The sequence below is a fragment of the Equus quagga genome, chromosome 9 (assembly GCF_021613505.1).
Source record: "Equus quagga isolate Etosha38 chromosome 9, UCLA_HA_Equagga_1.0, whole genome shotgun sequence".
Lineage (NCBI taxonomy): Eukaryota > Metazoa > Chordata > Mammalia > Perissodactyla > Equidae > Equus > Equus quagga.
The window spans coordinates 96361655-96378906 of record NC_060275.1 but is presented as its reverse complement, the minus strand read 5'-3'; the positions used below and the strand labels follow the sequence as shown (position 1 = coordinate 96378906).

Genomic DNA, 17252 nt, shown 5'->3' with positions numbered 1-17252 from the left:
CTACAGTCATTTATTCATTCATATTCACTCATTCATTCATTCTTATGTTCAGTGAGTATTGATTGCTTACCTACGATATGCTAGTTACAGCAGACACAATGATGAATATAAGTCCTTTTTCCTTCACCGAGAACTTTACATCTCCAGGCAAATTCTCAAAAAGGACTGAGAGTGGGCACTTGGAATGCATTTTCCTCAAATCTGAAAACACAGATGCAAGCTGCTTCACTGGCTGAATAATGGGTGATGGGAAAGGACATTAGAACCCAAACAATGAGAGCATAGAGCAAAGGCTGCAATATACCCATCAGAAAGTCTCCCGAGAAGGACAAGTCGCAGACATTCAGAGGTGGGGCAGCATACATTTTACTGTAAGGATGAAAGAGTTACCATTAAAAGCACATCTCCAGACCCCACACAAGGGAATAGCTGTTTGTGTCGCCATCCTGTGCAGAGCTCAGCCGGAAGACAATGGTGCTGCTTAGCTCTTGGGTGAAGGGCTCTGGAGAGTGGGCGTCAGGTTGGTGGGTAAGGGAAAACAGCAGACTGTTGAGCAAAGGAGGCCCAGCCTGAGCAGTAAACTGCTGCTTAAACAGGTTTACGCAGAATGGGATGGTATGTCTTTTTAACAGCCCCTAAAAGTCTTTTTTAAAAGCCTTTCAGAAGTAGTTTCCTCTTTTCCTGTTGTACTGTCGGTTGGCAGATGCCTCTGGGAAAGGGAGATCTGCTTTCCAAAAGGCTATTAAATAATGTTGGTTAAAAATTTCTTTTAAAGCTATCTGCCGGATAGGACCTTGCCCTCTTCCTCCCGCCCTCCCTAGGGCCTTGTATTTTACCCAGCCCTTATTTGCCAATTACTTCCTTCAGAAACCTCCCTCGTTCTCTGATACCCGTGCTGACATAACATCCCTGCTATGTTGTCCTGGCAGGCAACTGCCAATTCTCATTGGAAAATGATTGCTAAACATTTCAGCACCAGCTCACAAGAAGAGTTCCCTCCTCTGCCCACTGGCACCATAGAAACCACCACTGTTCCTCATAATCGTGAGTCCAAACCCTTCTCTTTGTAACTCTCTACCCCTATGGCATTTCCTGGGTTCTGGAACAGCATGAGGTGAGGAGGGCCCATCTTCAAAGGACTATGTCTTACCAGAGGGTGCCTTCAGGACCAGAAAGGTGCACAGAAGGAATCTGTGCCTTAAAAAAAAAACCTAGACAGCAGGCTGGAGAAAAACCAAACACGCTCGGCAGTGCTGGTGATTTCGAAAGAGGTCATAGGACCATGTCAAACAACTAAACCATTCTTGTTTCTAACGTTTTCCAAATTTAATTCTGCAGGCCATTTTCATACATCCTAAGGGGAACAAAATATCATCCATATATTTTTTAAAAGGCACTAATTAAGTTTAGCTCTGACACCCAAGAGTAATGGTCTCTGACCTGAGTTCTGACCTCCAACTAGGGATTTCGGATGAGGCTAATGGCTGTTGCACAATCAGATCTGTGTCACATATTGCATATAGGTCAAAGGATGACTGCTCCCCACAGAAAACAAAAATAACCTTTCTAAGACACCATTTCCTATTAGCATAGGCCCATATGCTCAGGATCAGAAAGAAACTGTGTTGTATCTAAAAGAAATCACATTGGGAGAAAATCACATTTGAAGCTAAGGCGTTTGGCAATGGAACTACATTTCTGTAAGCCTTTATTTACTGACTGCAGATAAATCTTGACCTGAAATTAATGAAAAATGTGAGCATATCCTAGTAAAGTTTTGGAAACTCATATGAACTGCCAACTTTGAATGATTTTATGCTATGACTTTCCTCTTGCTACTTTCAAAATGTCTAGCTTCAAAAAGCTTGAAGCTTTGATGGAAAAAGCAGTGCAATTCATATTAGCTCATTCCTGAAATCCAATAGAAATGGGTCAAGTCACACATATGCATGATTAGATTTAATTGTCTTTTATCTAGTTGCTGCAATTGAAATTATAGTCCTGCTACTGAGGAGATATCTTACCCAATTTGGGATAAAGTGGCAAAAATGAGAGCTGTAAACGCTTTTCTGCTATAATTCTCTCTAAATATTCTTTTGAATGATGTCTATCATTAACTTTAATATATTTTAACTATAATTACAAGAAAAGTCCTTTAGTAAGCACCAATCAACTAGTTAGTGATGCTTTATATGATACTTTAGTTTTTGCTTGAAAATATTTAATGAATTTTTAAATCTTTTAAATACAATATCACGTAGAATTAGATACTACATTATTGAACTATAATAAACTGCTGTGACTATGAATATTATTCAACCCATCCTTCAATATAGTTCCTACACTGGATCCCTGAAATAATTTAAAACGTTTAATTTTCTGTTAGTAAAAACATGCCTTTAAGAATGCAGTGAGAGACAGTCTTCGTCGGAGTTGCCGAGGTTTCCTGCTTCAACAGTGCTTGAACGGAACCCGGCGCTCGCTCCCCGCCCCGGCCGGCCACCCAGAGTCAGCCCTCCTTCATCTCCTCACAGCGCCCTCGGCCCGCCGCAAGGCTCCCGCCGCCGCTCCAGCGCCGCCCCTCCGCCGCCGCCCTCTCCTCTCTTCAGCCGTCCGCCATGACGACCGCGTTCCCCTCGCAGGTGCGCCAGAACTACCACCAGGACTCGGAGGCCGCCATCAACCGTCAGATCAACCTGGAGCTCCACGCCTCCTATGTGTACCTGTCCATGTCTTTCTATTTTGATCGCGATGATGTGGCTTTGAAGAACTTTGCCAAATATTTTCTTCACCAATCTCATGAGGAGAGGGAACATGCTGAGAAACTGATGAAGCTGCAGAACCAACGAGGCGGCCGGATCTTCCTTCAGGACATCAAGAAACCAGACCAGGATGACTGGGAGAATGGGCTGAAGGCAATGGAGTGTGCATTACACTTGGAAAAAAATGTGAATGAGTCACTATTGGAACTGCACAAACTGGCCACTGACAAAAATGACCCCCACTTGTGTGACTTCCTCGAGACTCATTACCTGAATGAGCAGGTGAAAGCCATCAAAGAATTGGGTGACCACGTAACCAACCTGCGCAGGATGGGGGCCCCCGAATCTGGCATGGCAGAGTATCTCTTTGACAAGCACACCCTGGGAGAGTGTGACGAGAGCTAAGTCTTGGGCCAGCTTCCCTCAGCCACCGGGTGACTTCCCTGATCCACCGAGGCAGTGCATGCATGTTGGGGTTACCTTTACCTTTTCTATAAGTTGTACCAAAACATCTACTTAAGTTCTTGGATTTGTACCATTCCTTCAAATAAAGTAATTTGGTACCCAAAAAAAAAAAAAAAAGAATGCAGTGAGGGGCGGCCCCGTGGCCAAGCAGTTCAGTTTGCACGCTCTGCTTCAGTGGCCCTGGCTTCGCTGGTCTGGATCCTGGACATGGACCTAGCACCGCTCATCAAGCCACGCTGAGGTGGCGTTCCACATGGAGCAACTAGAAGAACTCACAACTGAGAATACCACTATGTACTAGGGGGCTTTGGGGAGAAAAAAAAGAGAAAGATTGGCAACAGATGTTAGGTCAGGGTCAATTTTCCTCACACACCCAAAAAAAGAATGCAGTGAAAGTGATAGGTTTGGGGAAACCAACAATATTTAGGAAATAGAAAATGTGAAACCAAATAGCATGGGGCCAATTCAGTTCTACCGTGTCAAAATAATGCTGATTGGAGCAAATTAACACTTTGAAGATGTAGCCAATAGGCTTTAACTCTAATAAAGTTAGGTAAATTGAGAATTCTGTGGATGGTGTGCAGAAGACTCCTTACTCATTCCAATACTGTGAGTTTAATGTTTCCATTTCTAAACTAAAGAGCGTTGCCACATATAAGCAGATCCAGGGTGGTGATTAAGTTTAGGAGCCAGACTCTTATCTGGAGTCTCAACAGCTGCGTGTCCTTGAGTAAATCTCTCAATCACGATCACTTTCCCTCAATGTCCTACCTCTTTAAACTATTGTGAGGATTAAATGAGATATGTTGTAAGGCCATCACACAGTTCTTAGCTCACAATAGGTACTCGATAAATCTTGGCCATTTTAATTAGCATTATTATTTGATTATTATTAATTTTTTATTATTGATTATTATTCTTTGCAATTAAAAACGACTCCTCCCAGACACACGCGTGCGTGTGCACCCACACACATAAGGAAACCAGCCAGCTCCCTTCATAAAATCAAACCTGGATCATCCAATTTGACAGTGGAAAAAGAAGCTACACGTGGGAACCAGGAGACAGATGACATAAAAGCTATTTTTCCTGACAATGACTATACCGTAAAACATGTTTACATTGTAAAGTGAGAGGTAGACTTTTTGATTTTTTTCGAAACCTGTGCCCTCCTACACCAGAAGTGTAAAGGAATCTTACACGTTTATAAGTTCTACCCGATAGTCCACTATATTATTTAAATCATTCATTTATGCAAACATGCAAGACATTTTTAGAACTAAGGTCTGACATTTTTTCAAAGTCTTGGGGTTTAAAAAAATAAATAAACGAGCCAGTCTCTGGACTTAAGGAGTTTATTTGCAATCTAACGCTCATATTGTTGATTCGGTTGCACAAAACCATTACAGTAAGTCTCCTGGGGAAGAAAGACATTGCTGCTGTAATACAGGGGTTAGCAATCTACAGCTCAGGCCGAATCCGGCCACTGCCTGTTTTTGTATGGCCTGCAAGCTAAGAATGGTTTTCCCATTTTCAAATGGTTGAAAAAAATCAAAAGAAGAATAGTATTTTATGAAAATTATATAAAATTCAAATTTCAGTGCCCATAAATAAAGTTGTGTTGGAAGAAATCATTGGTGTCTTGTCTGTGGCTGCTTTCACACTACAGGAGCAGAGTTGAGTAGTTGCAGCAGAGACTGTGTATGGCTTACAAAGCCTTAAATCTTTACTATCTGGCCCTTAAAAGGAAAAGCCTGCCAACTCCTGCTAATAAAACGGGTAATATTGTCGCAAAAAAAAACTATACAAGCAACATCCAATTAAGAAACGGGTTTTTTACCAAAAGTTCATTTGGAAGTCATTGGTCCATGAGAACCAAATATTAAATGGGACTTTGATTCCTGGGCTAGCCCACAAATGCTGATTAACTTATAATTTATTTTAACTGTAATACTAAGATCCTGAGTTATGAAGTTTGGATGTAAGTGTCCATAAGTGGCAGAGAAGAGGAAGAAAAGATTTCCATAACCTTTTCCTGATTGCGAGGCTGTAGCTAGATATATATAGCTCTTCTCTGTGGGTGCACTTATGCTCTGTGAGCAGAGAGACCTTATATCATATATTTTTATATTCCTCATGGTACTTGGTGAAGAGTATTTGGAAGCACACAATATATACTTGTTAAATGAAATGGGATTTGTTTATTCTTAAGTAAGTATGTTGAATGGTCAATATGGCCTCAATATTCCCATATAGTTCCTGTCTGTCTCTTATTATTAGGTATAATTTTCATAAATTTGGATCTTTTTCTTAAAAACCCACAGTCACTTTAACTTTAAAATCTAGACCAACTTTTCAACTTTTGATTGCAAACCACACACAATAAGAAATACATTTTCTATCACAACCGAATCCATGCATTCATATATCTTTATAAATTACACAAAAGTTTCACCAAAAAAAAAAATGAACCTTTCTATATGCAAAGCTGTCTGTGCTATTATATTCTATTCCATTTAACTATTTTAAAATTCTCATCAGACTTAACTAAATTGATTTCCTGACGGACTAATGGATCACAATCCACAGTTTGAAAAGCTGGATCTAGAGTGTTTCAAAATAAATAGCTGAATACTTACTAGTGAATTAATGATTCAGTTCTTTGAGGACTGTTAACTGTGCACCTTAATAAATTCCTGGCCCAGACAGCACGCCAGACACTGGGATGTCATGATCAACAAGACACCCTCCCTCACCTCAACAGGCTGAATATTTAGGTGGGAAGGTAACAAGTAAAGAGTAAGTGATGTGGAGGTTGAACCTTACTCGGCCCAGCCAGGGTACGCACAGGTTACAGTACCGGGTTCCCAGCAGCGAGTAAAGAAATCTGAGTCCCAAGCCCACTTTTGCCTTTATTTAGCTAATATTTTAATTAACTTTGGATTTCGGCCACGGCTTCTTGTTCTGCTATTTGGATAGATCTAATCACTCCTCAAAAATTTAAACCAGTTTTTGAGAGCAGAAAAAACTTTGAGATATATTTAGCTTAAATACAGACATAAATTGAGTGTAGGTATAGACGATATAGGAATTAGGCATTTGGAAGTTTGTTTGCTTAAGTAGAGATGGCATTTGTTTTTCTATTGTCCTTATAGTATTTTAAGTTCATTTTAATTCATTTTAATGACTAAATTACTAAATAATGTTATTATTATTTTAATACATTTGAAATTGCAGAGCATTTATAATCGTAGAAATACTAATTGGAAATATACCTACAATATCTTTTTGTAACCATTACTATTTTAAGCTTGATTATAATATATTATCCAATGATGCGATTAGACATTTTACGAGCAAGCAGAGAAATTCACAAAAACAAAAAAAGTACACAATACCAAATTGTTATATTTAAAATTATAGCTAAAAGAAAACTGTACCTGAAAGAGGTTTACCTCACATGTCTTAAAGATTTATAGGTAATTAAAGTAAAACATGGGTAGGTAATTCCAAATGCGCTGCAATTTCATCCATTTAACAAAGAACCTATTTTAGTGGTATAAATGTAAGTATGAGAAAGCACGGGGTTTTGTAGGTTTTAAAGATAATATACCTACTCCTATTTATTTTGATAGAAAATTCCTAAATATGTGCCTCCCACTCTTCCCCATCTTACCCAAGGCCCAGGAGTTAGCACTGGGCCCCCCTTGTGTTAGCCCCACATTCAGTCCATCAGCATCCGGTCATATCTGCTTCCCAGATGTACCCAGAATCCTCCTCCTCCTCTCCTCTCTCTCCACTATCAGAACCTAAGTCTCAACCCCCACTTGCTTTTGCCCAAATTACTTCAGAAACCGCCAAACTTTTCTCCCTAATTTCTCCCTCCTGGTCCTGTGAAATCCAGGCTTTACATACAGAAAGATTCATTGGTCAAATTTAAATGAGAAGATGTTATTCACACTGCTTCAGAAGCTTCAGTGGTTCCCACTACACTTACCTGCCCTCATTTCCTACCACCCCTTTCTTGTACAGTACACTTCAGTCACATTTAACTTCTTTTTCTTTCCCAAATGTGATGGTTAGTTTTATGTGTGAACTTGCCTGGGCCACAGTGCCCAGATAGCTGGTCAAGCATTACTCTGCATGATTCTATGAAGGCGACTTTAAAATTGGTGGGCTTTTGGTAAAGCAGATTACCCTCCATAATGTGGGTGGGCCTCATCCATCCAGTTGAAGGCCTTAAGAAAACAAAGACTAACACCTCCCCGCCCCAACCCACCTCCAGCAAGAAGGAATTCTGCCAGCAGATGGCCTGTGAACTTGAACCGCATCTCTTCCCTGAGTCTCCAGCCCGCTAGCCAACCCTATCAGATTTTGGACTCCCCAAGCTTCCACAATTGTGTGAGCCAATTTCTTAAAATCAGTATAAATAGATAGATGATAGATAGATAGATAGATGGATAGACAAACAGACAGACATCCTATAGGTTATGTTCCTCTGGAGAACCCTAATACACCAAATATACCAAATCTTTCCTCACTGTAACACCTTTTAGCACCTATGACACTAGAACACCTTTTCTCACTAGAACACCTTTGCTCTTGCTATTCTCTGTCTCTGGAACTCCCTTCCCATTTAACATGGCTCAACATAGAACTGCCTTCTTCATGTCATCCATGTCTCAGCTCAAAGGAGCTCTCTCAGGCACTCCATCACATCACCTCACTTCATCTCCTTCGTGGAACTTCTCATCCGGACACAATCTTTACTTGTTTGTTTGCTTGTATATTGTGTGTTTCCCACTGACTGATTCCAAGCTCCATGAGGGAGAACACCTGTTATATCTTGTTCCCTGTTGGGTCCCCAGCACCTTGTACGATGCCTGGGACATAGTGAGCATTCAGGAAGTACTTATTCAGCAAATGAATGAACAAATTAAGAAAGAAAGTATTTTTGTTAAAGTTCAAATTACTGCCTAAGCTCTATTTATCAAGCATTAGGATCTGTTTAGTCCAAGAGGTCACTCTCCGCCCAGAGTCCACACAATGACGTAGAAAGCCAGTTAAATATCTCATTAAAAAGTTGTAGTTCCCCTGTTAGTTTCCACGCATAACTGTAGTACTTAAGTCTTAAATGGAAAACACAGATATATGCCAAAATTGCCTTAAATCTCTCCCTCTCTTTTTGTGTAGTTTAGTCTGATAAATCTAATTAAATCAGAGCAAAAACATTATTCTTCCTTTGTAAGCTCCCACAAATAAAAGCAGCTGTTTATCTTTTCTATGGCAAATCATCCCTAGTGGAGAGCACCAAAGGGTCTTGCCTGGGTGTGGACCTAGTATCAAAGGTTCTACCTACTAACTAGTTCTTTTTTCTTTTTTGATTTAATGAGACAGTATTGTCTATATTGCCAAAATCAAAGCAAACACTGATTTTTTTCATGTGAGAACTCAGGAAGCAGGACCAACTCCAACAGATATGCTAAATCCATCTGAGTGTTTAGAATATTTTAACTTCATAGGCACATTCCACCACACTTGCTGGATCTCATATTATCTCACAGAGTTAATGTAGCTGATTAAAGTGAGGGTGGCCAAATCCTCTATTCCTTCATTTATTGGCTCATCTGTTCATTCATTTCATTATGAAGCTTGCTAAGTGCTGGGTACTGAGCTAGATGATAAGTATACATTGGTGAATAACATAGACACGCTCTCAGCCCTTGAGAAGCTTACAGTGTAGTAGAGAAAGGAAAAAAGGGTAAGCAAATAAATAATTCAATAAATAGATACGTTATTTGAGAACTGTAATATGCGCTATGAAGGAGAAAGACATGGGTGGAATGATAGAGGATAACTAGGTGAACAAACAGTCTGACAGGGAAGTCATGAAAGTCCCCCTTTTGTTATTATTTTATTGAGGTCATATTGGTTTATAACACTGTGTAATTTCAGGTGTACATGATTATATATCAATTTCTGTATAAACTGCATCGTACTCACCCCCAGTAGTCTAGTTTTTATCCGTCACTATACATATGTGCCCCTTTACCCCTTTGACCCTCCCACCCACCTCCTTCCCCTCTGGTAACCACTAATCTGTTCTCCTTATCCATGTGTTTGTTTATCTTCCACATATGAGTGAAATCATACAGTGTTTGTCTTTGCCTGTCTGGCTTATTTCACTTCACGTAATACCCTCAAGGTCCATCGATGTTGTTACCAATGGGACAGTTTTGTCTTTTTTATGGCTGAGTAGTATTCCATTGTGTGTGTGTGTATGTGTGTGTGTGTGTGTGTGTTGTGTATATACCACATCTTCATTATCCATTCATCAGTCAATGGGCACTTGTGTTGTTTCTAGATCTTGGCTATTGTGAATAATGCTGCTGTGAACATAGGGATGCAAAAATCTCTTTATATTGTTGATTTCATGTTCTTTGGATAAGCACCCAGTAGTGGGATAGCTGGATCATATGGTATGTCTATTTTTAATTTTCTGAGAGAAATATCCATACTGTTTTCCATAGTGGATGCACCAGTTTGCATTCCCACCAGCGGTGTATAAGGGTTCCCTTTTCTCCACATCCTCTCCAACATTTGTTATTTCTTGTCTTGTTAATCATAGCCATTCTGACAGGTGTAAGATGATATCTCATTGTAGTTTTGATTTGCGTTCCCCTAATAATTAGTGACGTTGAACATCTTTTCATGTGCCTGTTGGTCATCTGTATATCTTCTTTAGAAAAATGTCTGTTAATATCCTCTGCACATTTTTTGATCAGGTTGTTTGTCTTTTTGTTGTTGAGTTGTATTACTTCTTTACATATTTTGGCAATTAACCCCTTCTCAGATATGTGATTTGCAAATATTTTCTCCCAGTTGGTGGGTTGTCTTTTCATTTTGTTCATGGTTTCCTTTGCTGTGCAGGAGCTTTTTTAGTCTGATATAGTCCCATTTGCTTATTTTTTCTTTTGTTTCCCTTGCCTGAGTAGACATGGTATTCAAAAAGATACTGGTAAGACTGATGTCAAAGAGTGTACTGCCTTTATATTCTTCTAGGAATTTTATGGTTTCAGGTCTTACATTCAAGTCTTTAATCCATTTTGAGTTAATTTTTGTGTATGGTATAAGATAATGGTCTACTTTCATTCTTTTGCATGTGGCTCTCCAGTTTTCCCAACACCATTTATTGAAGAGACATGAAGTCCTCTTTGAAGCACTGATATTTTACTCTCGAAGCTGAAGGAAGCCAAGAAAAAAACTGGGCTGAGGAGATCGAGATGAGTGTAGGGTACCAGGAAGTGGGAGCAGCAGGGGTATGAACTGAAGGGAGGAACGTGCTTGATCCGGTTTAAGAACTGATGGGATCTTTTTCTGTAGGATATCATCCTTCAAATCTTCTGGACTTTTTTCTTTCCTTAGCCTTTGACTAAGATCTTATGCTGCCTAGCCTGAATTCTCACCCTGTCCTGAGCACAGGGTGTGCAAGGGGGAGACATTTAAATGGCAACCATGTAGTTTGTCATGCAAATCGAATCTCTTGAACAGAATGCAATTTTATAGATGTCCTGGTGGTTCATTATGCAAGCACAGCCCGGCTGCCCAGTAACGAAGTCCTTTGTCAACTGCAGCAACTCGGTTTGTCTCCAGTCACTCCTCACTCACTAGTCAAGCACGCCAGCTCACTGCCAGAACCCTTTAGAAAGTACGCACTTCTGATTGGATGGATTGAATCAATAGTTCTTTTCCTTATATATAGTGCAATTGTGTAGGCCAAAATCAGAGACCTATCACTGGTCTTGCACCCGTCTCACATACATTTAGGTCATCTGAAATCAACTTTAATTCTATTCTGAAAGAATTAGTGCATAACATCTCCAAGGTACAGAATCTTGTGATTAAGTGGAAACAGTCCTCTAGATTTTTAGAAAATTAATCTCATTGATGAAGATTTTACTTTTTGATAATATTTTTATTGACCTTTATTAAATACTTCATTAAATGTCTTATTAAACATTTAAGTGTGGTTATCTCTCTCCACCTGAGAGAAGGCTGTCATCAAAGATTGATGCCTTGTGGAAGGAATTGGGAGGAATAAGAAAACGCTACTGAGAGTCGTGATGGAACTTGATGACTATGTGCCATCTTGCACTTGATTTCTTTTATGTAGCATTTGTTCATCTATAAAATAGAATAAATGCCATCTCTCTTATGAAAAGCATGAATTAACATATTAGGAGACATTAATGAGCTAATCAATATGAATGTTTGAGGTGTTGGCGGGAGGATTGTGAAGGAAAGGCAGCATGAAGTGGCAGGAAAAGCTTGCAGTGTAGAGTATTATACAAGAAACTGTCAAACTTTCAACCTGGTCATTACTAGTTATGAGTTTTTGAGACATTTCCTCAAGTTCTTTAAACTTCAATCTTTTTCATCTATAGGAAGTAGGGATCATAACTGCTAGACTTTTTGTATGGATTATTTGAGAAACCATTTGCAAAACCATCAAAGATGCTTGCTCCTCAGATAGTAAGCTCTCAGAATATGTGTTTGCCTTTCTTTTACCTATTAGTATTTTCTTTTTTAAAAAAGAAGATTGGCACCTGAGCTAACAACTGTTGCCAATCTTTTTTTTTTCTACTTTATCTCCCCAAATCCCCCCCCGCCCCGATACATAGTTGTCCATCCTAGTTGCAGGTCCCTCTACTTGTGGCATGTGGGACACCACCCCAATGTGGCCTGATGAGTGGTGCCATGTCCGTGCCCAGGATCTGAACCTGCTAAACCCTGGGCCGCCGCAGTGGAGTGCACGAACTTAACCACTTGGCCACGGGGCCAGCACCCCATTAGTATTTTCAATGAAGCTATGAAATGCCTTTCCCATTGTCTTTTAAGAATAGGAAAGACCTCCCAAACCAGATTTTCTGTAAAACTCCTTACAAGAGACATAAATCCTAAAATGACCCAAATAACATTTTTTTGGATAGGAATATTCACTACTTCTGGGGATGTTTTAATATTTGAAATATATGGCTTTTAGTATATGATATACAATGACCAAACTCTGATATCAAGTGAACATTCTTTAAAACTGACTTTTCCCTACTCTAAGAATGTAATCCTGCCATCTTGTAAAAGTGATTGATATGGATGTAAAAGTTAGCCCTGCATGTAAATCAGAGAGAGCGAACTAGATAAAAGTATGTGAAGTCCCTTATTTTTCTATTTGTCATACATATCTAACTTTACGTATTTTTATTTTATGTGGGATAATGCTACAGAAACTTTTTTAATTAAAAAAAAATTCCAAAAGAGTATATTAAAATGGGCTTAACATGAAAGTGTTTTCTTTTGATGGCTCAGATATCAGAACAATAAGAATCATTTCTTGGGTGCCAAGTTCAATGCTAAGACTTCAGTACACTTTATCTCGCTTAATCCTCTCAATATTTATAAGATATAAATATACAAATCTTCAGATTCATTGTACAGATGAGAAAATTGAGATGCAGAGAAGTCAAGAAACTTACTTAAGGTGGAACAAGTAGTTGGTTGATGATGGTTTTATAACCTAAATCAAAGTCTATCTAAGTCCACATAGCCTCTCTTCATTAATAGCACATGGCAAAAATAAAATTAAGCCAATCTAATATAAATTTAGGTTTTCAGTGTTTTGTGCACTATCCTGATTAATGCCATGATCATTAGATATTGGAAAGCCTACATTGTCTTGCAAAGTCCTTATTTTTTGAGCTGGTGAAGTCTTTTGTCCTTGTGCAACACCTTCAACTCTCCCTCTCTCTCTCTCTCTCTCACCCACCCCCACACACAAACACACACACAGATGCAGCTTTCTTTTTAGCAATCTCTTCACTCACTTAATCTATACAATGTCTTACAGTACCCGAAAAAAAATCCCCCATTTTCTTTCCCAGCTGACTTTTCTGCAAGCTCATTGATACCATCTTTATCTTTTGAGTAGTTGAGATTGGTATAGAAGCCCTTTTGAAAATGAGCCAGATTTTAAAGACATAGTTTCACAGTGTGGGATAAAAATTGCTCTTAAGGCTTCCTTGATGTATTTTCATCTCCCTTTCTTTAACTACTTTGCTCACATTGCTCTGACTTCGTATTTATTTCTCCTTGAAGAATTTGTTGTCACAAAAATTAATTACTTTGCCGCTAATAAAATTAGGATTTCAGAAAAACGGAAGCTTTGTGACATTATCCCTCCTTCTGGGAAACATACTTGTGCTCTCTAATGTGGAACTTAGGAGATTTATAAATCCAGTACTTTGTTTAAATAGTTTAATGAGATTCTTATTTTATTCTTTTTTGTAATTATTTGTAGAATGTGCAGCTCTCAGTGATTTAATTCTTAAAAAACTAATTAGCGTGCTATGAAATGATTTGTCTTTCGTTAATTTCCATTACATTACATTTTGGTTTTGGTGGTGTATGTTGCAGTGGGTTCCCTGTGGGCATCTCTGGATGAAATGCATATTTAACTGTGGCCAATATAGTGATTACTAATGAATGAATGAGTCAAAAGAAAAAAGGATGGATAGTTTGATGAGCCTTTCATTTAGAAGGCTGAAGTTTGAAATTCTATAAAGGAGTTAAAAATTTTCCTAAATAATTATTTTTTAAAGCTATACTCTCTTGTTGAGAAATATTGTAGCGCTGCATAGAGAAGGATCTGTCAATGATGATGATAATGTGGTGGTAGTAGTGGGGAGAAATAATAATGAAAGAACAATTACCAGCATTTACTAATTGCTTCTGTGGGCCCAACATCACGACATTATCTCATCTAGTCCTCGCAATGACCTGTTAGACATGTATAGTTATTATCCTCATTTCACAAATGAGAGAAGTGAAACTTTGAGAGGTTGAGTAACTTATCTAGAGTCACATGGGCAGCTAGAGGTAGAGGGAAATACCAGGTTTCCAGAGACAAGCTTTTAACCACTCTCACTAGTGTTTCTAGTCTTTATGAATATAACACATAATCTCACAATGTTTATATTTCAGTCTAGTTCTCTGTATTTTTTAGCTCATAATTTTAAGGCAGTGGTTCTCAGCGGGGGTGGTTTTGCCCCTGACAACCCCTCTCCCCCCGGAACATCTGGCAATGTCTGGAGGTGATTTTTTGGCCATTACAGCTGAGAGGTGCTACTGGCCTCTAGTGGGTGGATGCCAGGGGTGCTGCTACACGTCCTACAATGCACAGGCCCCCACAACAAAGAATTATCTGGCCCAAAAGTCAGTAGTGTTAAGGTTATGAAATCCTGTTTTAGGGAGGTGTCCAGTGAATGATTTTCTGGTCATCATGTCTTTATGTGGCTTGATTTCTGTTCTCACTGCTCTGTTTTGGTGCATAAATGATTCTGGGCCTTGTGTTTATGGGAGAGACTGCATAAAACAAACACAGAGGACTCACATCATCCCTTAGAGTGGTAGAGGGTGTAAGTAATGCATCCTTTGGGCTTGATGATATTATTATTGTTATCAATACAACATGAGAGCCCATTCTCAACATACACTAACCAACTATGTTACATATTCAAATGTTCATCATGAGACTGCGTGGTGGGTATGATTTCCTCCGTGTTGTGAATTAGGAACCTGATTAGTACAGAGGTTAGATAGCTTTCCTAAAGTTGCATATCTCGAAAGTAGATGGACCAGGATTCACATCCCAAGTACTGACTCCATTCACCATACTCCGGATATAATTAGCACGGAGATGTAGAGTACTGAGTGCTGCCCTAATCCTTTACCATACTACAGTGCAGTTTGTCCTCAAATAAAGTCTAACACTTCCCAGCTTAGATATAATTGGGTAGCCCATTGGATATGAGAGTTTGAGAAGAAATGTTCTCATTTCACAGAAAAATACATGCTGCTGGTATCTCATAAAGAAGGGATACAAATAGTGTGTATATTTAGGATGGGCTATGAGTGACCATCTCTTCTAATCAGATGCTTCCCTTCTTGGAAAAAGAAAGCAAGGCAGAGAGAGGTTGTGCAACTTGTCTGTGCTCACACAGCAAGGGAGGGGAAGGCTGTGACCAGAGCCCAGGTCTCCTATTTTGGTCCCTTTTTGCATCTTCCCAGAGTGTGCCCACTGCCTTGACCCACTTCTCCCCACAGCGGGGTTGATGGTAGGAAAACAATTGGTTCATCCTCCTCTCGAACTGGTGAAATGCTTTTACAAACTAGAGACATAAACCCATTATCTTTGTTATTTTCAGAAATTGTTTAGGACCACAAATATGTTGTGGAAAATTAGTCCCTTGAAGAAGAAAGATGAGAACAGGGAAATCCGGCAGTCCTTAGCATTAGGCAGTCAAAATCACTCTGTAAAACTAATTAAGGATTTTGCAGTATTTTATGCTTCTCAGAATCACATGTGAAGAAATATGATCTCTTGACTTTCATAAGAAAATGGTGAGTCTGTTCAAACCTCATAATCTCAAAGCCTGAAAATGCCTCCTCCCTGGAAACTGCCTCTTCTCGCAGCACGGAAGGCTAGGGGCAGGCACGCTTCCCGTAAAGAAGGGCTCCTCAACCATCAAAGTTCACGACCTCTCTACCACGTCATGAGAGTGAGGAGAGAAAAGAGCGGAGGTTTCTTCTCACCCTTGCCTGCTTCACCCTGTTTCTTAAACTAAATTGGGCAAAAGACAAAGAAAGGGAAATATGAAGAGGAGGCACCCTCCACCCATCAAATCACATTTTCCCGACGCTCCTTCATGCCCTACACCACTCCACAGTGAATGTGGAAGATAATCTATTGGAGTTTGGGAAGAAAATACTGGAACTTCCATATTAATTATTTGTGCCACATATACTTTCAATTTATATTGTTTGTTCACTTAATAACATATACTGTATATTAGTACAGAAGTACATGGGTATAATTAGTAAATAAATATACATATTTAGGAGTTATATGCTTTACAATTTTTAGAGGTCACTATTCTGTATATTCTGGAACAGAAACATTTTCCCACTCTTTCCCATGGTTCTGGAACATAGACCTCCTCACCTCCCTGGCAGTGCATCAGAGGTGAACACGCTAGTTCTTTTACCTCCTACTAAACCTCACAGGCCAAGGCTTCCTCCAGAATTCACATCTCTGTGGCCTCCAACTCCTACTTTATTTCTCTAGAAAAGCAAGGCTAGATCCCGTCGCATCCGCAAGATGTGGTTGTGCTTCTCAGACACTCCTTGCCTGTCAACTGCCCAGCCTCCGTGATCCATCTACCTCCTGGGTCAAGGGACTCTAGCTGAGCCAGCCTCCACCTGGACGAGCAAAGCTTGAGAGGCCCAGAAAAGACAAGGATCTTGTATTGGTTGCCTATGGCTGCTGTAGCAAATTACCGCAACTCAGTGACCTGAAACAATACAAATTTATGATAATACAGTTTTATAGGTCAGAAGTTTCACTGGGCTAAAATCATCATGTCAGGAGGGCTGTATCCCTTTTGGAGACTCCAAAAGAGGATTTGTTTCCTTGCCTTTTCCAACTTCTAGAGGTCACCTGCATTCCTTGGCTCATGGCCCCTTCCTCCATCTTGAAAGTCAGCAGTGTAGCATCTTCAAAGCTCTTTGTCTTTCTTCCCGACTTGTGTCTGTCACATCTCCTTCGTACCTTCCTCTTATAAGGACCCTTGTGATTACATTGGGTCCACCCAAATAATCTCCCTATCTCAAGATCCTTAACTCATCACATCTGTAATGTCTCCCTGCCACGTAAGGCAACATATTCACAGGTTGTGGGGATTGCAATGTGGACATCTTTAGGGGCTCATAATTCCGGTGACCACAGATCCTCTGTGCCAGGACTCAGGAGTTGAATCAGCTAAAGAAGGAAGCTGCATCACCTTGATTCCAAAGTTGGAGGAATGGCAAAAAGTATGATCCCAGGGTTAGCCATACCTAGATTCCCATTCCAACTTTGCCAATAACAAAGTTGTGTGATCTTAGGCATGTTATTTAATCTCTTCATGATTT

The 17252-nt window shown here is 39.6% G+C and overlaps 2 protein-coding genes across 2 annotated transcripts in view; both read left to right on the top strand.

Annotated features, from left to right (window-relative positions):
* CDH6 (cadherin 6) overlaps nt 1–17252 on the top strand; it is a 123735-nt gene that overhangs the window by 18873 nt on the left and 87610 nt on the right. The window lies entirely within an intron of this gene.
* LOC124245112 (ferritin heavy chain) lies at nt 2419–3344 on the top strand. The gene has a single exon (XM_046672304.1). The coding sequence runs from the start codon at nt 2619–2621 to the stop codon at nt 3165–3167; it is 549 nt and encodes a 182-aa protein (XP_046528260.1). The 5' UTR covers nt 2419–2618; the 3' UTR covers nt 3168–3344.